Source organism: Oryctolagus cuniculus, chromosome 3 (assembly GCF_964237555.1).
Source record: "Oryctolagus cuniculus chromosome 3, mOryCun1.1, whole genome shotgun sequence".
NCBI lineage: Eukaryota > Metazoa > Chordata > Mammalia > Lagomorpha > Leporidae > Oryctolagus > Oryctolagus cuniculus.
Genome location: NC_091434.1, coordinates 153,467,647 through 153,495,175, shown reverse-complemented (window position 1 = coordinate 153,495,175; position 27,529 = coordinate 153,467,647). Strand labels below are relative to the sequence as shown.

Here is a 27,529-nt window from a genome sequence, read left to right as displayed (position 1 = left end):
ATTTTCCTCTCCACCCACCTTCCAGTCCAGCAGCTGCTCTCTGACGCTGTGCCACCCTCCTGTGTTAAACTCATTGCTCAAGGTTATCACAACCTACTGGATTTTAAACTGGAACAAAGTTTTTGTTTTGTTTTGTTTTGTTTTTCAGTTGGTGAGAAGAGCCAGAAAGTGTCCCACTTTGTGATTGGTCACCATATTTTGAGACAGCAGCCCTGGTGTGACTGATGTCACACCAAAGATCCGAGGGCCATGAGGAAACTTGGTGTTAGCAGCTTTTGGTCTGTTTTGTGGTTCTCCCTCTTTCCCTCTCTCCCTAATAAATATACACTAAATTAAAATACCTAATTTATTGTATCCTAAAGATGGTGGTGTATCTGTTTAATGAAAAGCATCTGGGTTAACTTAAGCTGCTGTGCTTGATTTTTAAAACTAGGCATTAAGAAGCCCTTAGGGCAGGTATTTGACCTAGCAATTAAGGCACCCGGGTCCCACCTGAGTTTAAATCGTCTCTGGCATCTGGCTCCAGCTTCCTGCTGATGCAGACCCTAGGAGGCAGCAGTGATGGCTTAAGTGATTGGGCTCCTGATAGCTATATGGAGGATCTAGATTGAGTTCCTGGCTCCTCGGTGGCTTCAGCCCCAGCTAAGACCAATGTGGGCATTTTTAAAAAGTTCTTTTCCAGGAGTATTGGACTTTTCCTGTGAAACATACCATGCAGAAGGGTGGCCTGTGGAGATAGAATCTGGCAAGTTTGGTTTCATGTGTTCTTAAAGAGTATCTACTTATTTTCATTTAATTGGAAGGCAGAGACTAAGAGACAGATGGGCACATATCTTCCATCTGGTTTGCTCCTCAAATGCCCACAACAGACAGGGTTGGGCAAGTCTGAAGTCGGGAGCTCAGAACTCCATTTGGCTCTCCTAGCCTGGCTGGCAGAGACCCAAGTACTTGAGCCATCATTCCCTGCCTCCTGGGTTGCCCATTAGCAGGAAGCTGAATCAGAAGCAGAGCAGCTGGTATTCAAACCAGGCACTCTGCTATGGGAGGTGGGTATCCCAATGGCCACCTAACTGCTATACTAAGTATTCACCACTGGCTTTATGTTTTGGAGTTCCTTTATGTTGTAAGAGCTGGATTTTTATTTTTTAATTGGGAAAAACAAATACAGTAATAAAGCTTAGTCTGTGAATGTGTCTGTTATAATTTTGGTTGTTTATTTTCTGGAGGAGGTCATATTTTCAATGCCCTGATAGAGACTCAATTTATTTTTTTTAATGAGTAGCAGTATTTTCATCTGCTCCATCCCCTATCTTTTGAAAATTAGATTAAGATAATCCTTCATGAATATTATAAGATTTAGAACAGTTCTTTCCCACTCTCAGACCAAGAAACTTTGCTAATAATTTTTTTCTGCATCTAAGTACTTTTGTTCCATATGTACATTGGATAAAATGTCACTTTGTATAAAACAAAAATGAAGTTTTATGTTGGAATTTTTGGTTCTGTTTTTTTCCTAAAAATACCAAAGTGCTTTGTATTTATTTATAAAACATCTGGGGTCTTAAGCATATTGCCTTGTACTTTCATCCTGTTTTGCCAGAATAGGGAATAGACACATCAGGTATTGGAGAATTAAAAACCATACTATTTTTACTAAGAAGACCAGCAATTTGTAGTATTTTAGTAGGGAATCAGAGATGGGAGAGTGCAGAGAGGAGAGAGATAGAAAGACATTCTGTTTAAAATACTACAGCTAGACATTTGTTCTGGTGGTTAAGATACCCGCAGTCTAAATTGGAATACATGAGTTTGATACCCAGCTCTGGCTCTTGACTCCAGCTTCCTGCTAATGTAGACCCTCCAGGCAGTGGTGATGGCTCAAGTAATTGGGTCCCTGCCACTCACATGGGAAACCTGATTGAGTTCCCAGCTACTGGCTTTGGCTTGACCCAGCTCCCACCATTGTGGGTATTTCAGAGGCAAATGAGTGGATGGGACCTCTGTCTCTCACAATAAATAAAAACTAAAAATATTATAGAACACTGTGATGGGAGGGTTTTTTTTTTTAAGCATCCTATGTGACATGATCTGTAGGTTAGCAAGTGGATTCTTTTTTTCATTTGAATGCTTTTTTTCTTGTTGATGTATAGAAGAGCTGGTTGAGGGTCACATGTTGTGATGCTGGTGATGATGGAAGCAGGGCAAGCTGTATGAATCAGAATCTTGGCAATGTCTTTCATAATTTATTAGTTTTTAAAAGAGAGTGCTTTGCTTGTGAAGCTTGAGGGAAACAAGGACAATAAAATATACAATTAATTAAAATCTTTAGAGCAACCAGCAGCAGCATTAATAAAACATTACCCTCTAAAGTACCTAAGAATTGCAGCTTACTCTCCCATCTCAGTGGGCAAAACCAGGATGAAAGAGTCTGTCTTTCATCATCATCAATAAACAGTTTATTGGACTTGGGCTGGTGGATTTTCAAAGAAATAGGCTCCTAGCCAACATCCCATTCCTCCTTACATGAGACATCTGGGTTAATAATAACAATCACCGGCCTTTATTTTGCACTTACTTCATTTATATATTTTTGTTCAATCATCACAAGAAGTTTGCAAGGAAGGTGTTAGGATTTCCATTATCCAGATGAGAAAACAGACTCAAATAAGCTGGAGAAATGCTTCTTAAAGTGTAGTCCTTGGGCCAGCAGCAGCGTTAGGAACTTGTCAGAAATACACACTCACAGCCCCACATCATCTTAGCAGGGCAGGATTTCTGGAGTCAAGAGACGGGCAGCAGTCTGTCTTTTGCCAGTGAGTCCAGGTGATTTTTTTTTTTCAAGATGTATTTATTTATTTGAAAGTCAGTATTGGCATGGGAGAGATCTTCATCTACTGGTTCATTCCCCAAATGGTCACAATGGCCATGGCTGGGCCAGGCTGAAGCCAGGAGCTCCATCATGGTCTCTTACGTGGGTGGCAGGGGTCCAAGTACTTGGGCCATCTTCTGCTGCTTGGCTAGGATCATTAGCAGGGAGCTAGATCAGAAGCAGAGCAGTTTGGACTTGAACAAGTACTCCAATATAGGATGTAAGAGGGAGCGTGACTTGCTGTGCCACTATGCCAGTCTCCCACCTCTTTTGTTTATTTTTAAAGATTTGTTTCCAGGTAATTTTTATATATGTTGAAGTTGGAGCATGATGAAGTTCTAAGGATTTACCTGAGAGTCTATGTGTTGGAAGCAGAGTCTGAAAGCTGGGTTTTGGATTTTAGTATTCACAGTGGACATGGCTAATTTATCTTCCAAGCAGAGGCCTCCCAGAACTGCACACCCATTAGAACTGTTGGAAATTTTTCTTTTCTCCTTTACCATCCTTAGCCCCTGCCTTTCAACTCACTGTTCTCTCTAGCATATATGCAAAAGAGAAGGAACTTAACAAGATTCCTTAATAAATGATTCTTCAGAGAGCCTCCTAAATGCTATTTTCCATACTGTATCTCTTTCCAGACCTTTGGAACTCAAACATCACCAGTGCTGGTGATGCCTTGTGAAAAGCCCCTGGAATCAGCCTTTGCTGTGTTTATTTTTGTGTCTGACAAGGAGAGCCTGGTGTTAGATATGTAAGTGCTAAACCAGTTCTTGCTGGATGGATAGAAAGGTAGAATGGTGCCACCTTATTCTGAACTCACAGAGCATTGGGACTGTGCTGGTGTGGTGTGCAGACAAGGCACATGCCTTGGTTGTACTCATTGGTTCTGGTTTTACCATTTACTTTGATGGGAATGGGTACGTTTGACTTCTCTGAGTTTTCTTAACTAAAAAACAGATGATGATGATATCATGTAGGTTAAATTTTTTGAGAATAGTTTGGAATCTGTTGGGTGCTACACAAATGTAATGTTCTGGAATACCCTGAAGAACAGCTCCTGAGGTTGTCTGTACTGAAACACTGGGGAAGGGTGAGTTTCCCCTCCTCATGATGGTGACTTGGCTGGTCAAAGGCTTGGGGTATTGTGGAAGGAGCTGTAGGTTTGGACTCACTTGATCCCAGCCATGAGCCTGGGACCTCTCTCAGCCTTGTCTCTGAAATGGGTGTCAGAAGACCTACTTGTGAATGTGGTGAGGAGAGAGGTCGGTGGGATTTAAAGTAGTGAGATTGTATGCAGTCACCCAGGATGGTAGTGTAGAGAAGAGGGCAAGGTTTGGAGAGCTTCGGGTAAGGAATTGGGACCCTTGGGGCTCTGGCCTTGACGTCTCCTGTTGGAGCTTCAGCTCTGACTCACTTACTCCGCCTCACTTACTCCAGCCTCAGGTCCCTGCCTAGCCCACCATGTAGAGTTTCAGGCAGCTGCAGAGTCATTGCCTAAGAAAGTGCTTTGAGAACGTGTAGCAAGAGTGCCAGACCCAGAGTGCCAGACCAGGTGTGCATGGGTGCGTGTGAGTGTGTGCATGCATGGGTGGTGGTGGCGGGGAGGGAGCGTGGTGGAAGGAAAAGCATGTTTGGTCTGAGGGGCAGCTGTCATTTGGCTCTGCAGATTCTGCCCCATGGAAATCTGAATCTGGGGTTACCCAGTCATCTGACTTTTGAAGACAAGCCAGGAATTTGAATTTTTTTTTGGTGACATCTTTAGAGTTTCCTAATACTGCCTAAATGGGGAGGGGGAGAGAGAAAGAAACATTTTGTGGTCCAAGTACCACACATCTGTGGGCCAGATCTGTAGGCTGTTGGCTGATGGCCTCTGCTGCCGAGTGTTCTGTAAACATGACCTGTTATTATTAGAGGTCCTGAAATTTATAATAAACCTCCCAGAAGGAACTCCTCCGTGTTCTCTCAGCTCCCCTAGATACCTCTCAACATCTGCTGGGCCTGTTTTGATGCAGACTCCAGGGATTCTGCATCTGTGTAGTTTGGAGAGGTTGTGAGTGCTGGCCTTCTGGGAAGGAGATTCAGGAGACTGGCTTTTGGGTTCTCACTTCTCTGCCCAGAGAGAGTGTGGTGTTCTGTTGAGCAGACTCAAGTGCCTCTCGGATGCGTGGAGCTACGGAGAGGAAAATGCTCTATTGACTGCCTTTAGACTGCGTGCATCTTCCTGAGAAATAATTTTTTCATTGCCTTTTTAAAAAATTTGTGTTACAGAAAAAGGAGTTTGACGTGGACACCCTGAGTAAGTCAGAGCTGCGGATGCTTCTCAGCGTGATGGAAGGGGAGCTGGAGGCCAGAGACCTTGTCATCGAGGCCCTGCGGGTAAGAGAGCTCCAGGCCAGGTCTTGCTGCTGCCTGGTTCTCGCTTTTCAAATAGCTGGTGGCAAAGCTTCCTTAAGTTTTGAATCAAATGAACTTAAAGGCTTCTGTAAAGCCAACAGGTGCCTCCCATGCCAGTCACCAACCTGTCATCCTATAAGTCCTGAAGTTTGATGGCAATTGAGATGATGGAGAAAAAGTATGCTGCTTCACGTGGGAAACTGGAGAAACTGGCTGTCTGAGTTTGGAAATCCTAGCGTCATGCTTATTTGGTTAAAGATGTATTTCATAAAATTGGTAATTTGGCATCCTATGTATATATAAGGACAGAAAGGAAAAGTTGAAAGAATCCGCTAGAAAGAATATTGTGGATAATATCTTTTTCCTTCCTATATATTACAAATGATTTTTTTTTTGTTTTCAGAGATTCATAAGATTAACAAGTAAATGTTTATATGTGTGTCTTCAAATGGTGTTATTATTTTTGTCTAACTGGGGAATAATACATTACTTAAATGCCTTGGTAAAGTTTTGTTTTTGAAAAAAAAAAGTGTTGTTTAAACTTTCGTTTGTAAAATGAGTTTTATTTATTTAAAAGGGAGAGAGACAGGTCTTCCATCCTCTAGTTCACTCCCCAAATGGCTGCAACAGCCAGTGCTGAGCCAGGCTGAAACCAGGGGCGTGGGACTCTGAGTCTCCCATGTGCCTCCCAGGGTAAGCATTAGCAGGAAGCTGGACCAGAAACAGAGTAGCTGAAATCCAAACCAGGCACCCAGATGTGAGATGCAGGCATTCCAAGTGCTAGTTTAAGCTACTACACCAAATGACCTCTCATGAGTTAACTTTCTTGATAGTTTTCTAAAAGGTGATTCAGAACTGGCATTGTTTTGGGATATGAATCAGCTTAAGTTTGTGTATGTTGATTCTTTTATAGTTAATTGTATGTAGTCAGGTGTTTCCTAGCACTTGGCCATTTGACCAAGAGTTATGTTTATTACATGTAAAGTGTGGGTTTCTCTAATTTCACCAGGGAGTATTTCCTCAAATTTTGTCTTACGGAGTTTATTTTAATACCTGAAAACCTGCAAAATGTTAACCAACTGTTGCCTGTGTCAGGATCTTGTATGGCGGAGAAAGGAGGTAATAATGATAGACACAGTGGAGATGGTAGATGTGGGGAAGGGAAGGTAGTTCCTGAAATCATATATGGTCCATGAGGTTGGCACAGTATAGTGATTATCCTTCAACTTGATGGCAGGACAATTGCCTCAGAAAAATGGGAGTGTAGTTAACCCATCTGCAATGCAGTATGGAGTGAGAGGTGCTGCTTGTTGAATGGGAAGTTCTGCTACGTAGACATTTGCCCTGCCTGGTTCTGAGAGCTGTTCCTCCCATGCCACATTGGGATCAGGTGCATTGAATTGCCAGTGCGTATCTTCTTGAATGAGCTTTTTGGGAGAAATGCAGGGATAATCGTTTATCACTATAAGGAGTGACCCTCAGCTGAAGGACAGACCAAGGGCAGAGTCCTCTGTTGAGGACAATAGCATAGCCTGCTGAGACCAATGAATGAAAGGCCCCAGCTCGATTGTTCTGCTAACCTATGAGAGATGTCAGGTCAGCATTGTGGAATTCCCCACCACTCACAGGAATGTTTGAGTAATTATTGGAGTCTGTTGTCTATGTATTGCTTTAGAAACCAGGTACACTTCTCTGGTTTAATTGTGGTACCTTAACATGTTAAGAGTGGAAGTCGACTTGCTGATTATCTGGACTTGTAATGTGAACTTTTTTTTTTAATTTTTTTATTTAGTAAATATAAATTTTTAAAGTACAGTTAATGGATTACAATGGCTCCCCCCCCTTAATTTCCCTCCCACTCACACCCCTCCCATCTCCCGCTCCCTCTCCCATTCCATTCACATCAAGATTCATTTTCAATTATCTTTATATACAGAAGATCAATTCAGTATATATTAAGTGTGTTTGCACCCACACAGAAACACAATGTGTAAAATACTGTTTCAGTACTAGTTATAGCATTACTTCACATTGGACAACACACTAAGGACAGATCCCACATGAGAAGTAAGTACACAGTGACTCCTGTTGTTGACTTAACAATTTGACATTCTGGTTTATGGCATTGGTAATCTCCCTAGGCTCTAGTCATGAGTTGCCAAGGCTATGGAAGCCTTTTGAGTTCGCCGACTTCGAGCTTATTCAGACAGGGTCATAGTCAAAGTGGAATTTCTCTCCTCCCTTCAGAGAAAGGCACCTCCTCCTTTGATGGCCCCATAATGTTTTTCAAAGAATCAAGGAGTGTTCAAATTATGAGGAACTTTACATATTGTAGGTCAGTGGTCTGCATGTGTCAGATCAAGGGTGTCCTTTTCATGACATACTCCTTACTGGGCTGGCACTGCGGCACAGCAGGAAAAGCCACCGCCTGCAATGCCAGCATCCATTATGGGCACTGGTTCATGTCCCATCTGCTCTACTTCGAATCCAGCTGCCTGCTAATGGCCTGGGAAAAGCAGCAGAAGATGCCCCAAGTACTTGGGTCCCTGTACCCAAGATGAAGTTCCTGCCTCCTGGCTTTGGCCTGGCCCAGCCCTGGCCATTGCAGCCATCTGGAGAGTGAACCAGCAGATGGAAGATCTCTCCCTCTCTGTAACCCTGACTTTCAAATAAATAAACACATCTTTTAAAATAATTATCATCCCATTTACTATCTTACAATGAAATTCATGGATAACCACGCACAAGAAGGTGCCTCAAAATATTCATGGAAAAATGGAGTTGAAGGATAAACTTATTTTGGTGCTAATTTTTTTTTTATTTATGTTTATGAGAGGGTCTTCAAAAAGTTTATGAAAACTGTATTGTAAAAAAAATGCATCACTGGCCGGCGCCACGGCTCACTAGGCGAATCCTCCACCTTGCGGCGCCGGCACACCGGGTTCTAGTCCCGGTCCGGGCGCCGGATTCTGTGCCGGTTGCCCCTCTTCCAGGCCAGCTCTCTGCTGTGGCCAGGGAGTGCAGTGGAGGATGGCCCAGGTGCTTGGGCCCTGCACCCCATGGGAGACCAGGAGAAGCACCTGGCTCCTGGCTCCTGCCATCGGATCAGCGCGGTGCGCCAGCCACAGCACGGCGGCCATTGGAGGGTGAACCAATGGCAAAGGAAGACCTTTCTCTCTGTCTCTCTCTCTCACTGTCCACTCTGCCTGTCAAAAAAAAAATGCATAACTTAAACTTTTTTGCATCAAATAAGGTTTTCTTCTTAAGATTTATTTGTTTGAAAGACAGAGTAATGGAGAGACACAGACAGAAATTGCCCATTCTCTGGTTCACACCCCAAATGTCCACAGCAGACCAGGCTGGGCCATACTGAAGCCAGGAACCAGGAATTCCATCCGGGACTCCCTTGTTGGTGGGAACAGCCCAAATACTCTGTGCCTTCCTAGGTACAAAGCTGGATCAGAAGCCAAATAGCCAGGACTCAAACCATGTACTCCAATATGGAATGTGGGCATTTCAAACTGCTGCTTACCCTGCTGCACTACAGCACCCACTCCATGCTTCTATTTTACTTGCATGTTAAAAATGTATTAACAACACATTGCTGCAATGTTATATGATGATAACAGGTAAATAATTTATAATAAAATGTTTTTTTTTCCTTTTTTTATATATATGAAAGGCAGCAGAGTGCCTGGTTTGAGTCCCAGCTTCACTTCCAAGTCCAGCATCCTGCTGAAGTGTCCCTGTGAGGCAGTGAATCATGGTTTAAGTACTTGGGTCCCTGGTACCTTGTATTAGGTTCCTACCTCCTGGCTTTGGCCTGGTGCAGCTCTAGTTGTTGTGGGTATTTGAAAAGTGACCTAGCGGATGGAAGCTTGCTCTGTTTCTCTATCTTTCAAATAAATGAAAATAAATAAATACTTGTTTTTGCAAAAGGAAAACTTCCAATAAAACATATAAATAAAAATATAGGTAGGTGTTGTGGTGCAGCAGGTTAAGCCACCATTTAAAACTATAAAAATTATACGGTATTGTCACAGTATTTGAGACATCAATTTTTATTGAGGGGAAAATTATATTTTTAAAAAGCAGTATTAATGAAGAATCTGAATTGCATAGCTGCTTAATTGAAATAACTTGATCTGATGAGAAATTCTTGCTTAATAATTTCTCCCCTGATTCACACAAAGTAGGAGTAAATTACTAAATATGAGGAGTGCTAAAAGCTTGATGGGAAATACATCCTTTTGGTTACATTTTTCCCTGAACTTGAAGTACCCTCATGTGTATATTAAAATTAAATCCCAAGAAAAATACTTCAGAGTTTAATAGAGAATGTGTTCTAGGAGAAGCAGGTATGTTTTCTGAAAGCCGAAGTGGACATAGAGCTTTTGAATTAACTTCAACTGAATTTTCAAAATTCCTTTTCATAGTATATCCAAAAATCGGCAGTTGGAGTCTACTTAGTCTGTACAGCTTTCACACTTTCATCCCTTTTCTCCTTGCTACGAAGATTCTCATTGGCATGTTAGTCAAAGGGAGACAGGGCTAGATGATGGCAATGATGTAATTATAAAATTTTTAAAGCTAAAATTATGTGTCTTAGCCTACAATCTGTAGGACCCAGCCTGCTGTCATAGAAATGAGTTTGTGTAAGTACTGTATCCATGAAACAATGGATTCCTGTGGCATTTATCTTGAGATTTATTCTTTTCTCCCTTAGATTACATAAATAAGAATGGGCTGTATGTTGTTTTAAGAGTATGTATTTTCAAGGTAGAGAGACAGAAAGCTCCAACCTCTGGTTTACTCCCCAAATACATGCAACAGCTGGGGCTCAGCCAGGCTGAAGCCAAGCATCTGGAACTGCGTCTGTGCCTCCCAATTGTTGGAGCCCTCCTCACATCCTCCTAGGGTATGCTTTACTAGGAAGTTGGAATTGGGAATGGTGTCAGGACTTGAAGCCAGGTACCCTGGTATGGATATGGGTGTCCCAAGAGATGTGTTAACCACTACAACAAATACCCACTCTGAGAATTAACTGCATCAAAGACATGACAATTCTTCTTCTGACCTTAATGTATAGAGTGATTGTACAGCCCATTATTATTTGCAGTGAAAATTTAACATGAAAGTTTAGCATTTCTCATATAGCATGCATTTATAGCACTAGACACATAGGGATCTATAAATGAAGAATTACCTTGTACAAGTGGCTGTAACAGAAACTCAAACACAATAGATTTAATAAGTTTCCTTCTCAGGCAGCATTTTGCAACTGAGGCATCCCAGCTGGAGAGGCAGCACGGTGCCGCGTGACCATTCAACAACCCAGGTCACTTTGGTTTTCTTTCCTTAGGGAATTAGCTAGCCTCCCCTGTGCGGCTGAAGCTAAATCAATGCCAGCACCACATGCTAGGGACTGCAAAGGGGGACGGAGAGGAAATGAAAGGCAGATGTACACAGAAGGCAGTGTACAAAGGTGCAGTGGTGAGAACTCCCATGCGCACGCTACACTCTTGTACTACTGTTAAAGAAGGATTTGGGCTTTATAAGACTTTAATAACCTGCCAAAATTTAAAAAAGTACATTATCATGGTTTAAGGTTATCTTGTATCCTGATGAATGTTAACAGAAGATACACCTCTCCCTCTCTTCTTCCCTCAATAAGTAATTGTGGAGTACCTACTATAGGCCTAAAAATAAAGCTTGAGGTGTGTATGTGCAAGTGGGGCTACGTTATGCCACATTGTGTCAGTTTAGACAATTCCCTATCTTGACTTTTCATGCTTAAAGTGAGGTGTTCTGAGTGTCATTTGGGCCTGGGTTTTACTTTTCTCAGACAGTGACTTGCTGTGCTGAGTTTGCTTTGAATGATCTTCTTTATCAAAAACTTCACATGTTCACTGGCTTCCAAATTGAATGATTTTGCTTCAAAGCAGGTTTTCTCAATCTCAGCACTGTTGATATTAGGGACTAGATATTTTGTGTTTGATACCAGTGACTTCCAGTTGTTGACAACCCACAGTGCTCTCAGGAGTCACATTGCCCACTCTTGGGAAACATTGCTTTAAAGAATTCTGCTCAAGCAAATTTGACTTTTAAAACTCTATTGTCCTAAATGCAAGAAACCTAAATTATTGCTTCAAGTGCATTACATAATGAAACAGTGATTTTCTTGTAAAATGCTCATCCCTTAAAATGTACAAATTAATTGGAAAATGCCCATTTAAAAAAAGTTTTATTTATTTGAAAGTTGTAATAAATGAGAAGGAAAGACAGAGAACATAAATGTGAGTGTTGACATCCATTCATCCATCCAAATGCATGCAGCAAACAGGGCCAGGCCAGGCTGAAGCCAAGAGCTAAGACCTCCATCCAGGTCTCATATGTGTGGCTCTCAGGAATCCAAATGCTTGGGCTATCAGCTGTTGCCTATCAAATGTGATAGTGCCAATACACATACTCCTGAAAATGCCCATTTAAACAAATTTCATGACCCTTTCTAAATGTTCAATATATATTATGGCAGTATTTAAATTTACATCACAGGGCAAGCTTTTGGTGCATGGGTTGAGATGCTTCTTGAGGGGGCAGCATTGTGGTACAGTAGATTAAGCTACCACCTGAAATGTGGGCATCCCATATCAGAGTGCCAGTTTGTCTCTGCTGCTCCATTTCTGATCCAGCTTCCTTCTTACATGCCTGGAAAGCAGCAGAAAAAAACCAAGAGGTTGGGCCCTGGCTACCCACATGGGAAACCCAGGTGGAATTCCAGGCTCCTGGATTTGGCATGGCCCAGGTTGTTGCAGCCATCTGCGGAGTGAACCAGCAGATGGAAGACCTTACACACTCTCTGTCTCTATCTTTCTCTTTCCCTGTCACTCTGCCTTTCAAATAACTGCTAAAAAAAATGCCAACATCCCATATAGGAATGCCTGAGTTCATGTCCTGACTTGGCCTCCAATTCCAGCTTCCTTTTTTATTTTTTTTAATTTTAGTTACACAAGTTTCATGTATTTCATATATATGGATTTAGGAACATAATGACACTTTGCCCTTTCCTTCCCTCTTGCCCATATTCCAACCCTTCTTCCTCCTCCCTCTCACACCACTGTTAATTTTTACTAAATCTATTTTCAGCCTTCTTAATGATCATATAGTTAACCCTACATTAAGTAAAAGAATTCAACAAATAGTATTAAGAGAGGCAAGAGCAATCGTTGAATCTCTATTTTACTCCAATACATTACTTTTCAGGTACTCAGTTACCTCAGATCAGGGAAAACATAGGATCTCTGCCTTTTTTGGGATCAGTTTATTTCACGAAGTATAATGGCATCCAGTTGTGTCCATCTTGTTGCAAAAGACAAGATTTCATTTATTTTTACAGCTGAATAGTACTGCATAGTATGTATCTATATTCAGATTTCTGAGGTATCTCCATACTATTTTCTGCGATGGCTGTACCAGTTTACATTCCCAACAGTGGGATTTCATTTTTTGGTTTCAATTTTGTTTATTTATTCTCTCATTTTAATAATTTCTTTCCTCCTAGTAATTTTGGGTTTGGTTTGTTATTGTTTTTCTACATCCCTGAGATGCATTGATAACTCATAATTTGGTACCTTTTCAATTTCTTGATGTAGCACCAGTTGCTATAAACTTTTTAACACTGCCTTACTATAACCGAAGTTTTGATATGATGTTTTGTCATCTTCGTTTGTTTCCAGAAATTTTTTGATTTTTTTCTTTTGATTTCCTCTGTGATCCAGAGTTCATTCAGGAACAAGTTGTTCAATTCCAATGTGTTTGCATATGATCTAGAAATTCTTAAGTTGTTGATTTCCAGCTTCATTTCATTGTGGTTGGAGTAGATGTGTGGTATGACTTCAATTTTTTTTTTTTGATTTGCTGAAATTTGCTTTATGGCCTAGCATATGGTCTATCCTAGAGAAAGTTCTGTGAACTGATGAGAAGAATTTGTGTGTATTTTCAACTGGGGGTGAGAAGTTCTTTAGATATCACTTAGGGCCATTTGGTCAATAGTGTCATTTAGCTCTGTTAATTCTTTGTTGATTTTTTGCCTAGTAGATCTGTCCATTGATAAAAGTGTGGTGTTGAAGTCCCCCATTACTGTTGTATTGGAATCTGTCTCCCTTTAGATCCATTAGCATTTCTTTTAAATAGCTAGGTGCCCTTTAATTGGGTGCATACACATTCATTGCAACTACATCTTCCTGTTGAATTGATCCCTTAATCATTACATAGTGTCCTTCTTTATCTTTTAACAGTTTTTGTGTTAAAGTCTATTTTGTTTCATATTAGGATGGCAACATCTGTCCTTTTTTTGCTTTCTGTTAGCATGGAATATCTTTTTCCATCCTTTCACTTTCAGTCTGCCTGTATCTTTGTTGGTGAGATATGTTTCTTACAGGCAGCAAATAGATGGGTTATGTTTTTTTAATCCATTCAGCCAGTCTGTATATTTAACTGGAGAGTTGAATCCATTTGTATTCAGTGACTATTGGTAAGTAAGTACTTGGTCTGCCTATTGTTTACTTTGGATTTCTTTTGTATTTTTACTAGGGGATTTTCTGTCTTCACATGATTTCTTAATGATGGCTATCTTACTGTGTTTCTGTGTGTAGCACATGCTTAAGCATCTTTTGTAAGGCTTGATGAGTAGTGACAAATTCTTTCAGGTTCTATTTTTTATGAAAGGTCTTTATTTCACCTTCATTCATAAATGAGAGCTTTGCATGGTACAGTACTCTGGGTTGACAGTTTTTAATCTCTTAAGACTTGGAATATATCTTGCCATGCCCTTCTAGCCTGTAGGGTTTCTGATGAGAAGTAAGCTGTGAGTCTAATTGGAGATCCTCTCAAAGTAATCTGGCGTTTCTCTTGTGAACATTTTAGTATCTTTTTTATGTTTTACTATGGAAAGTTTGACTACAATGTGTCATGGTGAAGACCGTTTCTGGTCATGTTTCTATGTGCTTCCTGTACTTGGACCTCCCTTTCTTTCTCCCAAATTGAGGAAGTTGTCTGTAATTATTTTGCTAAAATAAAATAGGCCTTGTAATCCATTCTCTTTCTACCCCTTCAGGAACTCCTAAGACCCATATATGTTGGGTCATTTGATAGTATCCCCTAAATCTCCAACACTGTTTTTAAGTTTTCTATTTTTTTTTTATCTGTAAGTTTTCCAAAGATTTTTCTTGTAGTTCAGATTCTTTCTTCTGCCTCAACAAGTCTGCTTGTTAAGGCTTTCCCTCTTAGTCTTTATTTGATCTATTGAGTTCTTTGTTTCTAATATTTTAATTTCTCTTTAAAAATTTCAATTTCATGGGTAAAAATTTCATTCATGTCATATAGTGTTCTTTAGTTCGTGGATTTGCTTCTGATTGCTTTTGAGTTATCCTATGATTAATTTTGCGAATTCCATTTCTGGCACATGATCTCTTCAACTTCACTTTCTGATATTGAAATGCTGTGTTCCTTTGAGGGGAGTGTCATGGTGTCTTCCTTGTTTTTGTTTCTTGAATTTGTGTTTGTTTTTAGACATTTGTGGAGCTGATTTTTGTTTTAATCCTATGATGGTTTTTTATCTTAGAGCTACACATCTGTGGCTTAGTGGAATGTCTCCATTTGCAGTGCATACCAAGAGGTGTGTGTTGGGTGTGGCCAGGGAGCGCTGGTCAGTGTTCCAGGGTGAGGCGTTTATCCAGGGTAACATCTATGTTGGGTGTAGTAGATCTCAATGTGGGGTGTTAGTCCCCAGTGTGTTTACTCATCTATGCCACCATATGAACTGCACAAATGATCTGTGTAGTTCTCTCTGTGAGCACAGTTCCCACTGCAGTGTCCTGCCATAGGCAACCAAGAAGCTCCGGGCATGTGGGATCCACACCCAGTGGTTACCCCGACCCCCAGCTGCACCGTGCACTCTCTCATGTAACCACTGAATCCCCACCGATGCTGCACATAAGGCTTCCAGAGTCTATGGTTGCAAAGGTTTCTCTCTGCTATGACAGCCTGTCCAGACAACAGAAAGGCAGATGTTCCCTGAGCCAGTTCCATCTAAAAGTCTTGATCCTGGGAGTCTGCGGATGTCTCACCGTCCTACTTGGTTGCCCAGCCATCTCACTACCAGGCTCAGAGTCTGGGGGAGTGCAGATGTTTCCCTCCACTAGAATCTCTGAATCACACAGGTACAGAGCCACTGGCCGAATGTTGCTCACTCCCCCCAACTGCCACCAGTACTGCCAAGAAGATGGCCTCCTGTCTCAGCTAGTTGCTGTGCACAAGCACAAAGACTTCTGCAGCTCCTGCCCAAACCCAAAATAAGACTGATGCTTTCTCAGCTGGAAAGCGGGAGCTGTTGTAGGGAAGTTGGGGTGAGATCTGCATGCCCCCTCTACTTCCACTGGGTACACAGGAAATAGCTAGCAACTAGTAGCCCCCAGGGATCCAGTCCAGACTCATGCCATGCTCTCCCACTGTATTACCATGAGTTGTATTACCATGAGTTGCTGCAGTCCAGTCCCACCTCTGTCTCCAAGCTGCCACCCACTCTGGCTCCCGGCTGCTGCAGTTTTCCAGCTTCCTTCTAATATGTACCTTGGGAAGCAGCAGACGACAACTCAAGAATTGGGGTTTCTGCCACACATGTTGGAAACCCAGCCTGAGTTCCTGTCTCCTGGATTCAACCTGGCTCAGCCCCACCTAACTGTGGGCATTTGGGGGAGTAAATCATGGATAAAAGCATTCACTCTGCCTCATTCACTTTGCCTTTCAAATAAATGAAAATTTAAAAATATAGTTTCTTGTACAGAATTTAAATGCCTTATTTTTCAAATTAAAAATTCCCTTTTGGTTATATGGCTCAGTGCTGGCATGTTTACAAAGAACAAAGGCAATCTCTGAATAGAATGTTGCTTCCACTGTGGTTTGTAAAATAGCTACTGGTGTACTACAGAGTTTTGTGAGTGTTCTCATATGACATGTCTGCTAAATACTGATAAAAGAATAACAATCTGCCATTTTATTGGCTTCAGCTAAGTAAAACCTGCAGTCCTTTGTATTTCAAAATTATATTAATTCAGTCAGTTGGTTGACCAAAACATACCCTTTTTGTGCTATTCATTTTAGTGAATGAATGAATTAATTTGCTGAGTAGAGCTGAATTCATGAAAGCATAAATTAATTTAAATCCCCCTCCCTGCCTGCTGAGATAATGCTTTTGTCCATATCTAGAGAAAGGAGGAAGAGTGTCGACTAGACTGTTATTTCTACAAGCCAATCAGTTTTCATAAAGCACTGATAAATTGTGATTTTTAAATAGCATTGTGTTTGTCCAGGACAAACACCGCAACTGTCAATCTTAGTTTTTCATGTTTGAGGAAGTTTATTTTCTCTGACAAGTGTAGACCAGTAATGAAGGGAAATACAGAAAAACGCTAGGCAAAACAATGGTTATTTGTTGGTTAGGAAATTATCATAGGGATGTCACGAAAGCAAAGTGTTTATTACCACTCTTGTCCGTTTAATAAGTGAAGTCAATGAACATTTTCTTGATGTTATTACAGGTAAATTTTTAAGATATATGTGAAGGGAGCAAACTAAATATGAGGCTTTCTTAAAAAGATTTATTTATTTGAAAAGCAGAGTTACATAGAGAAGGAGAGGCAGAGAGAGAGTGAGGTCTTCCATCTGCTAGTTCACTCCCCAGTTGGCCGCAATGGCTGGAGCTGCACCGATCCAAAGCCAGGAGCTTCCTCTAGGTCTTCCCATGTTGGTGCAGGGGCCCAAGGACTTGGGCCATCTTCCATTGCTTTCCCAGGCCATAGCAGAGAGCTAGAAGGGAAGTGGAGCAGCTGGGATTCGAACTGGCGCCGATATGGAATGCCGGCACTCCAGGAGGTGATTTTATCCCTATGCTACAGTGCCTGCCCCAATATGAGGCTTTTACAGTTCAACAGTGTACCATTTGACCCATGATGGAATCATGGTTATAAATAGGATGTAACCAGGAGTGTGTTTTTATACACTTTGAAGATCATCTCAATTGTGGAGATTGTTAGTCCAATTAATTGTTGTAGAACTCCTTCTGATCTGAAAATACAGAGTTTAATTCTGAAGCATCCTGGTTACATTTTAGCCACCTCATCCTATCCTATTATATCATAGATTTTGGTTTTTGGTTTTTGGTTTTGTTTTGTTTTGTTTGTTTGTTTTTTTCTTAGCATTTCCTTTATCAGGTTTACGATGAATTCTGTGTCTGGTTTATAAGAGGAAATAAGGGACAAGTGCTGTGGTATGGCAGGTTAAGTTGCTATTTGGGTGTGAGTCCTGTCTCAGCTTCCCAACCAGCTTCTTGCTGAATACTTTCTTGCTAAATATACTCTAGTAAACATGATTTGTTGAAAGTTAACTGTTTAATAATCTCTTACTGGAGCTTAAGATCTGTGGGAAGAATACATCATAGCCCTTATAATATGCACCCTGAAAAGTATCAGTGGGTTGTTCAAGTACTTGGATTCCTGAGAGCAACATGGGAAACCTAGCTGAAGTTCTGGCTCCTGGCTGGCCCAGCTGTACCAGTTACACGCACTTGGAGAGTGACCCAGTGAATGGAGGATCTTTTTCTCTCCTCTCCCTGTTTATTTCTATTGCTCTACCCTGCAAATAAATAAAAATAAGGAAGGAATAAAGGTCTGCAGTGACTCTCAATTCTACTTTTCTTCTTATTTGTGCTTATTTTGCAAAGAATTAAGAGGTTTCTGTTTCTACCCTGCTGGTTTTCTGAGTGACAATGTGAAAGCTATTTCCCACATTTCTTTTTTTAAAAAATTATTTATTTATTTGAAAGATAGAGTTATAGAGGTAGAGACAGAGAGAGAGGTCTTCCATCCACTGGTTCACTCCCCAAATGGCCACAGCAGCCGGAGCTACACTGATCGGAAGCCAGGAGCCAGGAGCTTCTTCCGGGTCTCCCACATGGGTGCAGGGGCACAGGCACTTGGGCCATCTTCTAATGCCCTCCCAGGCAACAGCAGGGAGCTGGATCAGATGAAGAGCAGCCAGGACTAGAACTGGTACCCATTTAGGATGCCGGCACTTCAGGCCAGGGTTTTAACCCACTGCGCCACAGCGCAGGTCCCATGTTTCCCATATTTCAGGTGATCCTTGTTCCAAGTGCAGGGAACAGGTCAGGTTTTCCATGCACTCATTTATTCCTTCTGCAGATCCTGTCTTTATGATGTTCCAGGTGAATTCTGGGCATCAAGGGTGCAGTAGTAGATAAGGGCCGTGAAGTATTCTCACAGATCTTAGGCTCCAGTAAGAAAGATCATTAAACAGTTAATTTTCTTTTTTTGAAAATTTTTTTTTTGACAGGCAGAGTGGCCAGTGAGAGGGAGAGACAGAGAAAGGTCTTCCTTTGCCATTGGTTCACTCCCCACTGGCCACTGCAGCCAGCGTGCTGCGGCCAGCACACCGCGCTGATCCGATGGCAGGAGCCAGGTGCTTCTCCTGGTCTCCCATGGGGTGCAGGGCCCAAGCACTTGGGCCATCCTCCACTGCACTCCGGGGCCACAGCAGAGAGCTGGCCTGGAAGAGGGGCAACCGGGACAGAATCCAGTGCCCCAGTGCCCTGACCGGGACTAGAACCCAGGGTGCCAGTGCCGCAGGTGGAGGATTAGCCTATTGAGCCGCGGCGCCAGCCAAAACAGTTAACTTTCAACACATATTTACTGGGGTATTCGTGAGCGAGGAACCATTCATGAATTAAGCTGCGTTCAGGATCAAGTCATGTGGGCAGTGAGTATATAGACAAAACAGGGAAGGAAAGTTCAGAAACGGCTCCATTGGTTGCAGCCCAGTGATTGCCTTATTTGGACAGGTGTCAGCCCGTGATTGGCTGAAACTTACCTACTGTTGGTACCCCTAGGTTAATGTTTCAGGTTGTTGAAGAATTGAGGTAGGTACCAGCTTTCTACATGGGCATTCGAAGTATGGAGATAGCCTTGCGGCAGTAGTCTCCTGTTTATTTAACAGAACCAATCATCCAGAATGTCTAAATACAGATTATGGTTATGTAATAAAATGAAAGAAAGCCATGAGAGATATGAAGACAGGAAGATATGGTCAGGGAAGGCTTCTTTGAGGAAGTGACACCTGAGATGTGTTAGCCAAAGGATATCATGCACACCTTTGGAAGAGGCGAATTCAGACAATGGGGGCAGTGAATGTGAAGCCCCTCGGAGTAAAGATCTATACAGTTACCAGAACTCTAAGAAGTCAGAGAGCAAGAGAGAACGGCACAAGATCAGATGCAGAGCCAGGCCAGGGTGAGACGGTGAAGGGCATGGTCTGGTTGGATTTTGTCCTATATCAGATGGACAGCCATTGAGTTGTTTAAAGTGGAGAAAGCCCCTGATTGGATTTTTCTAAACATTTTTTTTTTTTTTACCATTTCTCTGGAAATTAAAAAAACTTTTTTCACTACATTTTTATACTTACAAACCCTTGTGTCAAGGGCTGACTTTCAATAGATCGCAGCGAGGGAGCTGCTCTGTTACGTTCGAAATCCTGACCCAGAAGCAGGTCATCTATGAATGGTTCAGTGCCAGGTTCCCCCAGGAACTTGCATTGCGGCACAAGTGAGAGGGCAGCCCTCTTTCTGGCCATGCCTTTTCCCAGGACAAAAGGCTCTCCATACCTGATCCCGGTCACGTCAAGAGGTGGGTGCTCGCCATCAAGGTGAGCGCAGGGCATGGGCTGCCCTAGGGGACGGCAGGGGAACAGCTATCCGAGGCTAACTGAGGCTCCTTCAGCGCTGCTGTATCGTTCCACCTGGGTGGGATTCTGACTTAAAGGCATTCAGTCATAATCCCACAAATACCATTTCTTAAACATGCACAAATGGAGTGGGCTTTGTGGTACAGCAGGTTAAACTGCTTGGGGCTCTCATATCCCATATCAGAGTGCCTGGGTTGGAGTCCTGCCTCTGCTTCCAATCCAGCTTCCTGCTAATGTGCACACTGGAAAGCAGCAGAGAATGGCCAAATGCCTGAGTCCCTATCAACCATGTGGGAGAGCTGGATGGAGCTCCTGACTACTGGCCTTGGCCTGGCCCAGCCTCTCTCCCCCCGCCCCCTTTCTCCCTCTCCCTTTCTCTGTTTTCCTCCTTCCCTGTTGCTCTGCCTTTCAAATAAACAAAATGAAAAAACGGCAAAATTGTCACATTTTCTAAATTATAAGTTTTAATTGATTAAATGTACATATTTAAAATATATCACCATTTTCAAGGGTAAAACTAGTAGAGATGTCCCCAGCTGTTAGGCTGACAAAGGAGAGAGCAAGGGGAAGCAGGTGTCTGAATGCTGTTAGTCGCTCTCTGAGAAACGTGACTGTCTCAGATGCCTGCAGTTACTGCCCTTTATTAAGACATGGAGCTTGCATTCCTCATCAGGTTGGCTGCTGGGCAATGAACAGTGTTTTTTGTCAAACTGTTAAGATTTTGCTGATCTATGGTTATTAATTAGAATGTACCTAAAATTAGATCAATAAGTTTTCTATTTTAAAACATCTGTTTTCATTTTATTTGAAAGATTCAGAAGTGGGGCGGGGGAGACAGTTTTTCCATCCATTCGTTCACTCCCCAGCTGTCTACAATAGCCAGGGCTAAGTCAGACCAGACCCAGTAGCTGAAACCTACATCTAGGTCTCCCATGTGCGTGGAAGGGATCCAGGTTGATCCATCATGCTGCTTCCCATGGTGTGCACTAGCAAGAAGCTGGATTTGAAACAGAACGTGGACAGGCAATCCAATGCGGGAGGTGGGCATCACAAGTAGCAACTTAACTGTGCCAAATGCCCAACCCCACCTGAAATGTTTTTAGAAGGCAAAAATCCATGTTGAGTTTCATTTTCTCCAATTCACCTGTTTAGGTTTTTAGATTAAATGAAATTCATTTTTAAAATCCCACTTTTTTCAAGAATTTAAGATTACTATACATTTCCAAAGATGTGTTATAAAATCAGCTTCCTTTTCAAGTTTTTCACAGATTGGGTGAAATAGAAGATTGCTTCACATAGTGCTAAAAATGACCTGGCAAGAATGTAAAAATAGTTCAACAGTCTGAGTTTTTTCTGCTTTGATACAGCCACATTGTCCTATTCTGAGTGGATCATTACAGTGTTGATGGTCACCTAATGACCGCATACAAAGATCAAATGCTAGAGTAGACAAGCTCTTTAACAGCCCGTAATCCTTCTGATGAAATTCTTCTCTAGAAATTAGAATGGAGTCTTCACTCACTGTCAGGCAACTTGCCTGTGTCAAAGTGGACTTTGATTTCATATGGTCATGATAGTGTGGATGGTAAACCACTGGGAAGCTCTTACTCATGGAGTGTATCAGACATGGTTTTGTATACAAGGAGTCTTTAACATATTTGTGGGAAAGAGATATTGTGAAAAGCTGTGCATGGATTTTAAAATTGTACCAAAATAAGCCACCGCCATGGCTCATTAGGCTAATCCTCTGCCTTGCGGCGCCGGCACACCGGGTTCTAGTCCCTGTTGGGGTGCCAGATTCTGTCCCGGTTGCTCCTCTTCCAGGCCAGCTCTCTGCTGTGGCCCTGGAGTGCAGTGGAGGATGGCCCAAGTGCTTGGGCCCTGCACCCGCATGGGAGACCAGGATAAGCACCTGGATCCTGCCTTTGGATCAGCGTGGTGCGCCAGCCACAGCACACTGGCTGCAGCAGCCCTTGTGGGGATGAACCAACAGAAAAGGAAGACCTTTCTCTCTGTCTCTCTCTCTCACTGTCCACTCTGCCTGTCAAAAAAAAAAAATTGTACCAAAATAAAAAATTTTTAGATTTTATTTAATATTTTATTTCAGAATAGTTTTAATTTACACCACAAACTTGTAATCATACAAAGAGTTCTCATGCACCTCTCACCCCATTTCTCCTATTAACATCTCATATTAGTATCTGTCAAATTAACAAGCTATACCCAGCTTCTCCTTTTTAAATCCAAACTCCTTAATATCCCTTCTATACCTCCCAGCCTCTAGTAATCAACATTATTTGCTCAGATTAAGATTTATTATTATTATTTTAACTCTCATATATAAGAAAACATGTGGTATTTGTCTTTCTGTGTCTGGCTTATTTCTCTAAATATGTTCTCCAGTTGCATCCACTTTATTGCATATCACAGGATTTCATTCTTTTTTTTATAGCTGAATAATATTCCATTCTATATAAAAACCACATTTTGTTCATCCATTCATCTAATGATGGATCTTGGTTGATTTTATATTTTTGCTATTGTGAACAGTGCTTCTGTAAACATGGTGGAGCAGATATCTCCTTCATATGCTGAGTTCATGCCTTTGGGTATATATCCAGCCATGGGATTGCTGGATCATATGGAAGTTACATTTCTAGCTTTTAAATAAATCTGCATACTGTTTTCCATAGTGGCTGCACTAATTTATATTCCCACCAACAGTATATAAGAGTTTCCCTTTCTCCAGTCCTCGCCAGCATTTGTTATTCTGTGTCTTTGTGATAATAATCCTCCTAACCATGGTGCCATGGTGAGGTGATACCTCACTGTGATTTTCATTTTCATTTTCCTGATGACCAGTGACATTTGGCATTTTTTTCCATTTATTTGTTGACCATTTGTATTTCTTCTTTTGAGGACTGACTATTCAGGTTCTTTGCCCATTTCTTAATTGGATTGGTCGTTTTTGTTGCTGAGTTTTTTGAGTTGCTGTTTATTCTGGATATTAATCTTTTGTTAGATAAGTACCTTGCAAATATTTTCTTCCATTCTGTTGGATGTCTCTTCACTCTGTTAATGGTTTCCTTTGCTGTACAAAAGTTTCTGGGTTTGATATAGTCCCATTTGTCTAGGTTTGCTTTCGTTGCCTGTGCTTTGGAGTCTTATCCAAGATGTCATCATCTACACCAAAGTTTAAGTATTTCCCCTGTGTTTCCTTCAAGGAATTTCATAGTTTCTGAGCTTAAATTTACAACTTTAATACATTTTTAGTTGATTCTTACATATGGTCGAAAGGTAGGGATCCAGTTTCAGTCTTCTAGATATTTATATATATCCAGTTTTGCCAGCCTCATTTACTGAAAAGATTATACTTTCTGCTATGTATTTGGCACTTTTGTCAAAACTGTTGGGTATATGTATGTGGATTAATCCCTTGGTTCTGTATTTTGTTCTGTTGAATTGTGTGTCAGTTGTTATGCCAGTACCTTGATGTTTTAACTATTAAAGCTTTCTAGTGTGCTTTGAAAGCAGCTGTTGTGATGCCTCAAGCTTGATTTGATTTTTCCCCCTTAGGATCATTTTGTGTATTTTGGATCTTTTGTGGTTCTGTATGAATTCTAGAACTGGTTTTCTAATAATGTGAAAACTGCCATTTGTACTTTGATAGGGGTTACATTGAATTTTCAGATTGCTTTAGATAGCATAGACATTTTAATGATATTAATTCTTCCATGAGTAAGGAATATCTTTACATTTTTTGTATCCTTTGATTTCTGTCATCAATGTTTGATCATTTTCATTGTAGAGTTATTTCACTTTGGTGAAATTTATTACTAAATATTTTTTGGTAGCTATTGTGAATGGGATTTCTATTCTGGTTTTTTTTTTAAGTGAAATAATTTTTGGTGTATAAAAATTCTAATGTTTTTGTATGTTGATTTTGTATCCTGTGACTTTATTCAATTGGTTTGACAGTTCTAACAGCTTTTTGGTGGAGAGTTCAGTGTTTTCCATGAGCAACTTCCTGTCATTTGCAATTATGAATATTTTGACTTCCCCCTTTCCAATTTTGAAGCTCTTTCTTTCTTTCTCCTCTGTAACTGCAATCGCTAATACTTCCAATACTAAATTGAATGATGAAAGTGAGCATCCTTGTCTTGTTCCATATGTGAGAGGAAATGCTTTCTGCTTTTCCTAGTTCAGTATGGTATTGGCTGTTGGTTTGTCATTTATAACCTTTATTATTTTGAGGTATGTTAACTCCATATGTACTTTGCTGAGGGGTTTTATCATGGAGGGAGATTGAACTTTATCAATTGCTTTCTCTGCATCTATTGAGACGACCATACAGTTTTTATTCCTCTCTCTGATGTGATCTATGATGTTTATTGATTTTTTTAATGTTGACCCACCCTTGAATCTCTGGGATAAATCCCATTTGATCATGTCGTATGATCTTTTTGATGTAGTATTGGAATCCGTTTACTAATTCTTTTAAAGAATTTTTGCAGCTCTGTTCATTAAGGATATTGGTTTGTCATTTTTGTGTTGTGTCTTTGGTTTTGGTATCAGTGATTCTGGTCTTATAAAAAAGCTTGGCAGAGTCTCATCTTTTTCAATATTTTCAAATAGTTTGAAAAATACTGGAGTTCTTTAAATATTTTGTGGAACTCAGTAAAAAAGGCATCATATTCTGGGCTTTTCCTTGATGGGAGACTTTTTTTAAAGATTTATTTATTTATTTGAAAGTGAGAGTTACACAGAGAGGGAGAGGCATTGAGAAAGAGAGAGAGAGAGGCCGGCGCCGCAGCTCACTAGGCTAATCCTCCGCCTTGCGGTGCCGGCACACCAGGTTCTAGTCCCAGTCGGGGCACCGGATTCTGTCCTGGTTGCTCCTCTTCCAGTCCAGCTCTCTGCTGTGGCCCGGGAAGGCAGTGGAGGATGGCCCAAGTCCTTGGGTCCTGCACCCCATGGGAGACCAGGAGAAGTACCTGGCTCCTGCCCTCAGATCAGCGCGGTGCGCCGGCTGCAGCCTGCCGGCCGTGGCGGCCATTGGAGGGTGAACCAATGGCAAAAAGGAAGACCTTTCTCTGTGTCTCTCTCTCTCACTGTCCACTCTGCCTGTCAAAAAAAAAAAAAAAAGAGAGAGCGAGAGAGAGGGAGGTGGGTCTTCTATCTGCTGGTTCACTCCCCAGATTGCTGCAATGGCCAGAGCTGCGCCGATCCGGAGCCAGGAGCCAGGAGCTTCTTCCAGGTCTCCCACGTGGGTGCAGGGACCCAAGTACTTGGGCCATCCTCTACTGCTTTCCCAGGCCATAACAGAGAGCTGGATTGAAAGTGGAGCAGCCAGGACTCAAACCAGCACCCATATGGGATGCTGGCACTGCAGGCGGTGGCTTTACCCACTATGCCACAGCACTGGCCCCAGTGGGAGATTTTAATTACTGTTTCAATATCATTACTTGTTATGGGTCTGTTCAGATTTTCTGTACCTTCTTGATTTAATCTTGACACATTATATGTATCCAGAAATTTATCCATTTCTTTCAGGTTTTCCAATTTGTTAACATAGTTGTTAATAGTAGTTTCTTATGATCTTTAGTGTTCCTGTGGTATTTATTGTAATAGCCTACTTTTCATCTCTAATTTTATTTATTTGACACTTTTCCCTTTTTCTTTGTTAGTCTAGTTAAACATTTGTCTGTTTACCTTCCCCCAAAACCAGCTTTTCATTTTTTAAAAAATTGTAATTTCATTTATTTCTGTTCTGATTCTTGTCTCACCTCCTGCTAATATTTTGGGTTTTTTAATATTTTTAAGTCATTGTGGTGCATCATTAAATCATTTATGTGAGACCTATTTTTTTAACAAAAGCAATTAATGCTACAAAGTTCCATCTTAATTACTCCTTTTGTTATATCCCTCAGGTTTTGATATGTTGTGTTTCCATTTTTGATTGTTTCAAGAATATTTTTGACTGCCTTTTCAATTTCTCCAGTGATCCATTGGTCAATCAGTAGCATGTTGTTTAATTTCCAGGTATTAGTAAATTTTCTATTTTTCTTGTTGCTATCTAGTTTTATTCTTTTGTGGTCTGAGAAGATACATACAATGATTTCAATCTTTTTAAATTTATTAAGACTTGGGGTTGGTGTTGGCACAGTAGGTTGGGCTGACTGCAAAGCCAGATCTCATATAGGAGTGTTGGGTTGAGTCACAACTGCTCCACTTCTGATCCAGCTCCCTGCTAATGTGCCTGGAGTTAATTTAGTTGTAAAACATTACTACAACAAATCTAGTCACTCACTTTGAGACAGAGAGATAGACACTGAGAGATGATGGCCTTGCTTGGGAAAAGATTGAAGCCAAGGATCAGAAACTCAATTTGAAGATCTAGTCACTCAGAGTGAGAGACTGAGAGATGGTGGCCATGCCAATTGAAGGCAAGGATCAAAAATTCAATTTTGGTCTGGCGCTGTGATGCCATGGGTTAAGGTGCCTCCTGCAATTCTGGCATCCCATATGGGCATCAGTTTGAGTTCCAGCTGTTACACTTCCAATCCAGCTCTCTGCTAATACACCTGAGAAAGCAGTAGCAGATGGCCCAACTGCTCAGACACCTTCATCCTGATGGGAGACCTGGGATGGAGTTCCTGGCTCCTAGCTTTGGCCTGGCCCAGCTAGGCTGTCACAGCCATTTGGGGAGTGAACCAGCAGATAGAAGAGCTCTTTCTCTGTCTCTGACTTTCAAATAAATGAAATCAGTTTTTAAAAGTTAGTGAGACTTGACTTGTGGCCTAATATGTGGTCTATCAGAGAAATAGTCCATATACTGGTGAGAAGTATGTGTACTCTATAGTTGTTGGTGAAATATTCTCTAAGTTGTTAGGTCCATCTGCTCAATGATATAGTTCAACTCTAATGTATCTTTGTGGATTTTCTGTCTGGGTGATCTATCCATTGATTACAGTGGGGTGTTGAAGTCCTCTACTATTATTGTATTCTATCTCTCCCTCTAGGTCTTATTTTGGGTGCATACATATATTTATTGTAACAGTTTATTTTATCAATATCTATGCTTATTCATCTTTTTATTCTCATTTTGAAAACATTTATTCATTTATTTGAAAGTCAGAGTTACAGATAGAGGAGGAGACACAGATTATCCATCTGCTAATTCACTCCTCAGCAGGCCGCAATGGCTGGGGATGGGCCAGGCTGAGGCCAGAAGCTAGGAGTTTCATGCAGATCTCCCATGTGGTTGATAGGGGCCCAAGTGCTTGGGCTATCTTCTGCTGCTTTGCCCAGATCATTTGCAAGGAGCTGATTCAGAAGTGGACTAGCTGAGACTTGAACCAACACCCATATGAGATGCTGCCATCCCAGTTGGCAGCCATTCCCCCTATGCCACAACTCTGGCCCCTGTCTACCTAGTTTTATAATTTTTTATTT

The 27,529-nt window shown here is 41.4% G+C and overlaps 1 protein-coding gene across 5 annotated transcripts in view; it reads left to right on the top strand.

Annotated features, from left to right (window-relative positions):
* Positions 1 to 27,529, top strand: part of CTTNBP2 (cortactin binding protein 2) — a 192,046-nt gene that overhangs the window by 8,207 nt on the left and 156,310 nt on the right. For all 5 annotated transcript variants that reach the window (XR_011387007.1, XM_070069817.1, NM_001171037.1 and 2 more), the window contains 1 exon segment: positions 5,138 to 5,245. Coding sequence is in view for 4 of the 5 variants with exons in the window: in NM_001171037.1 (NP_001164508.1) it covers positions 5,138 to 5,245 (108 nt within the window). In the remaining variant the exon portion in view is untranslated.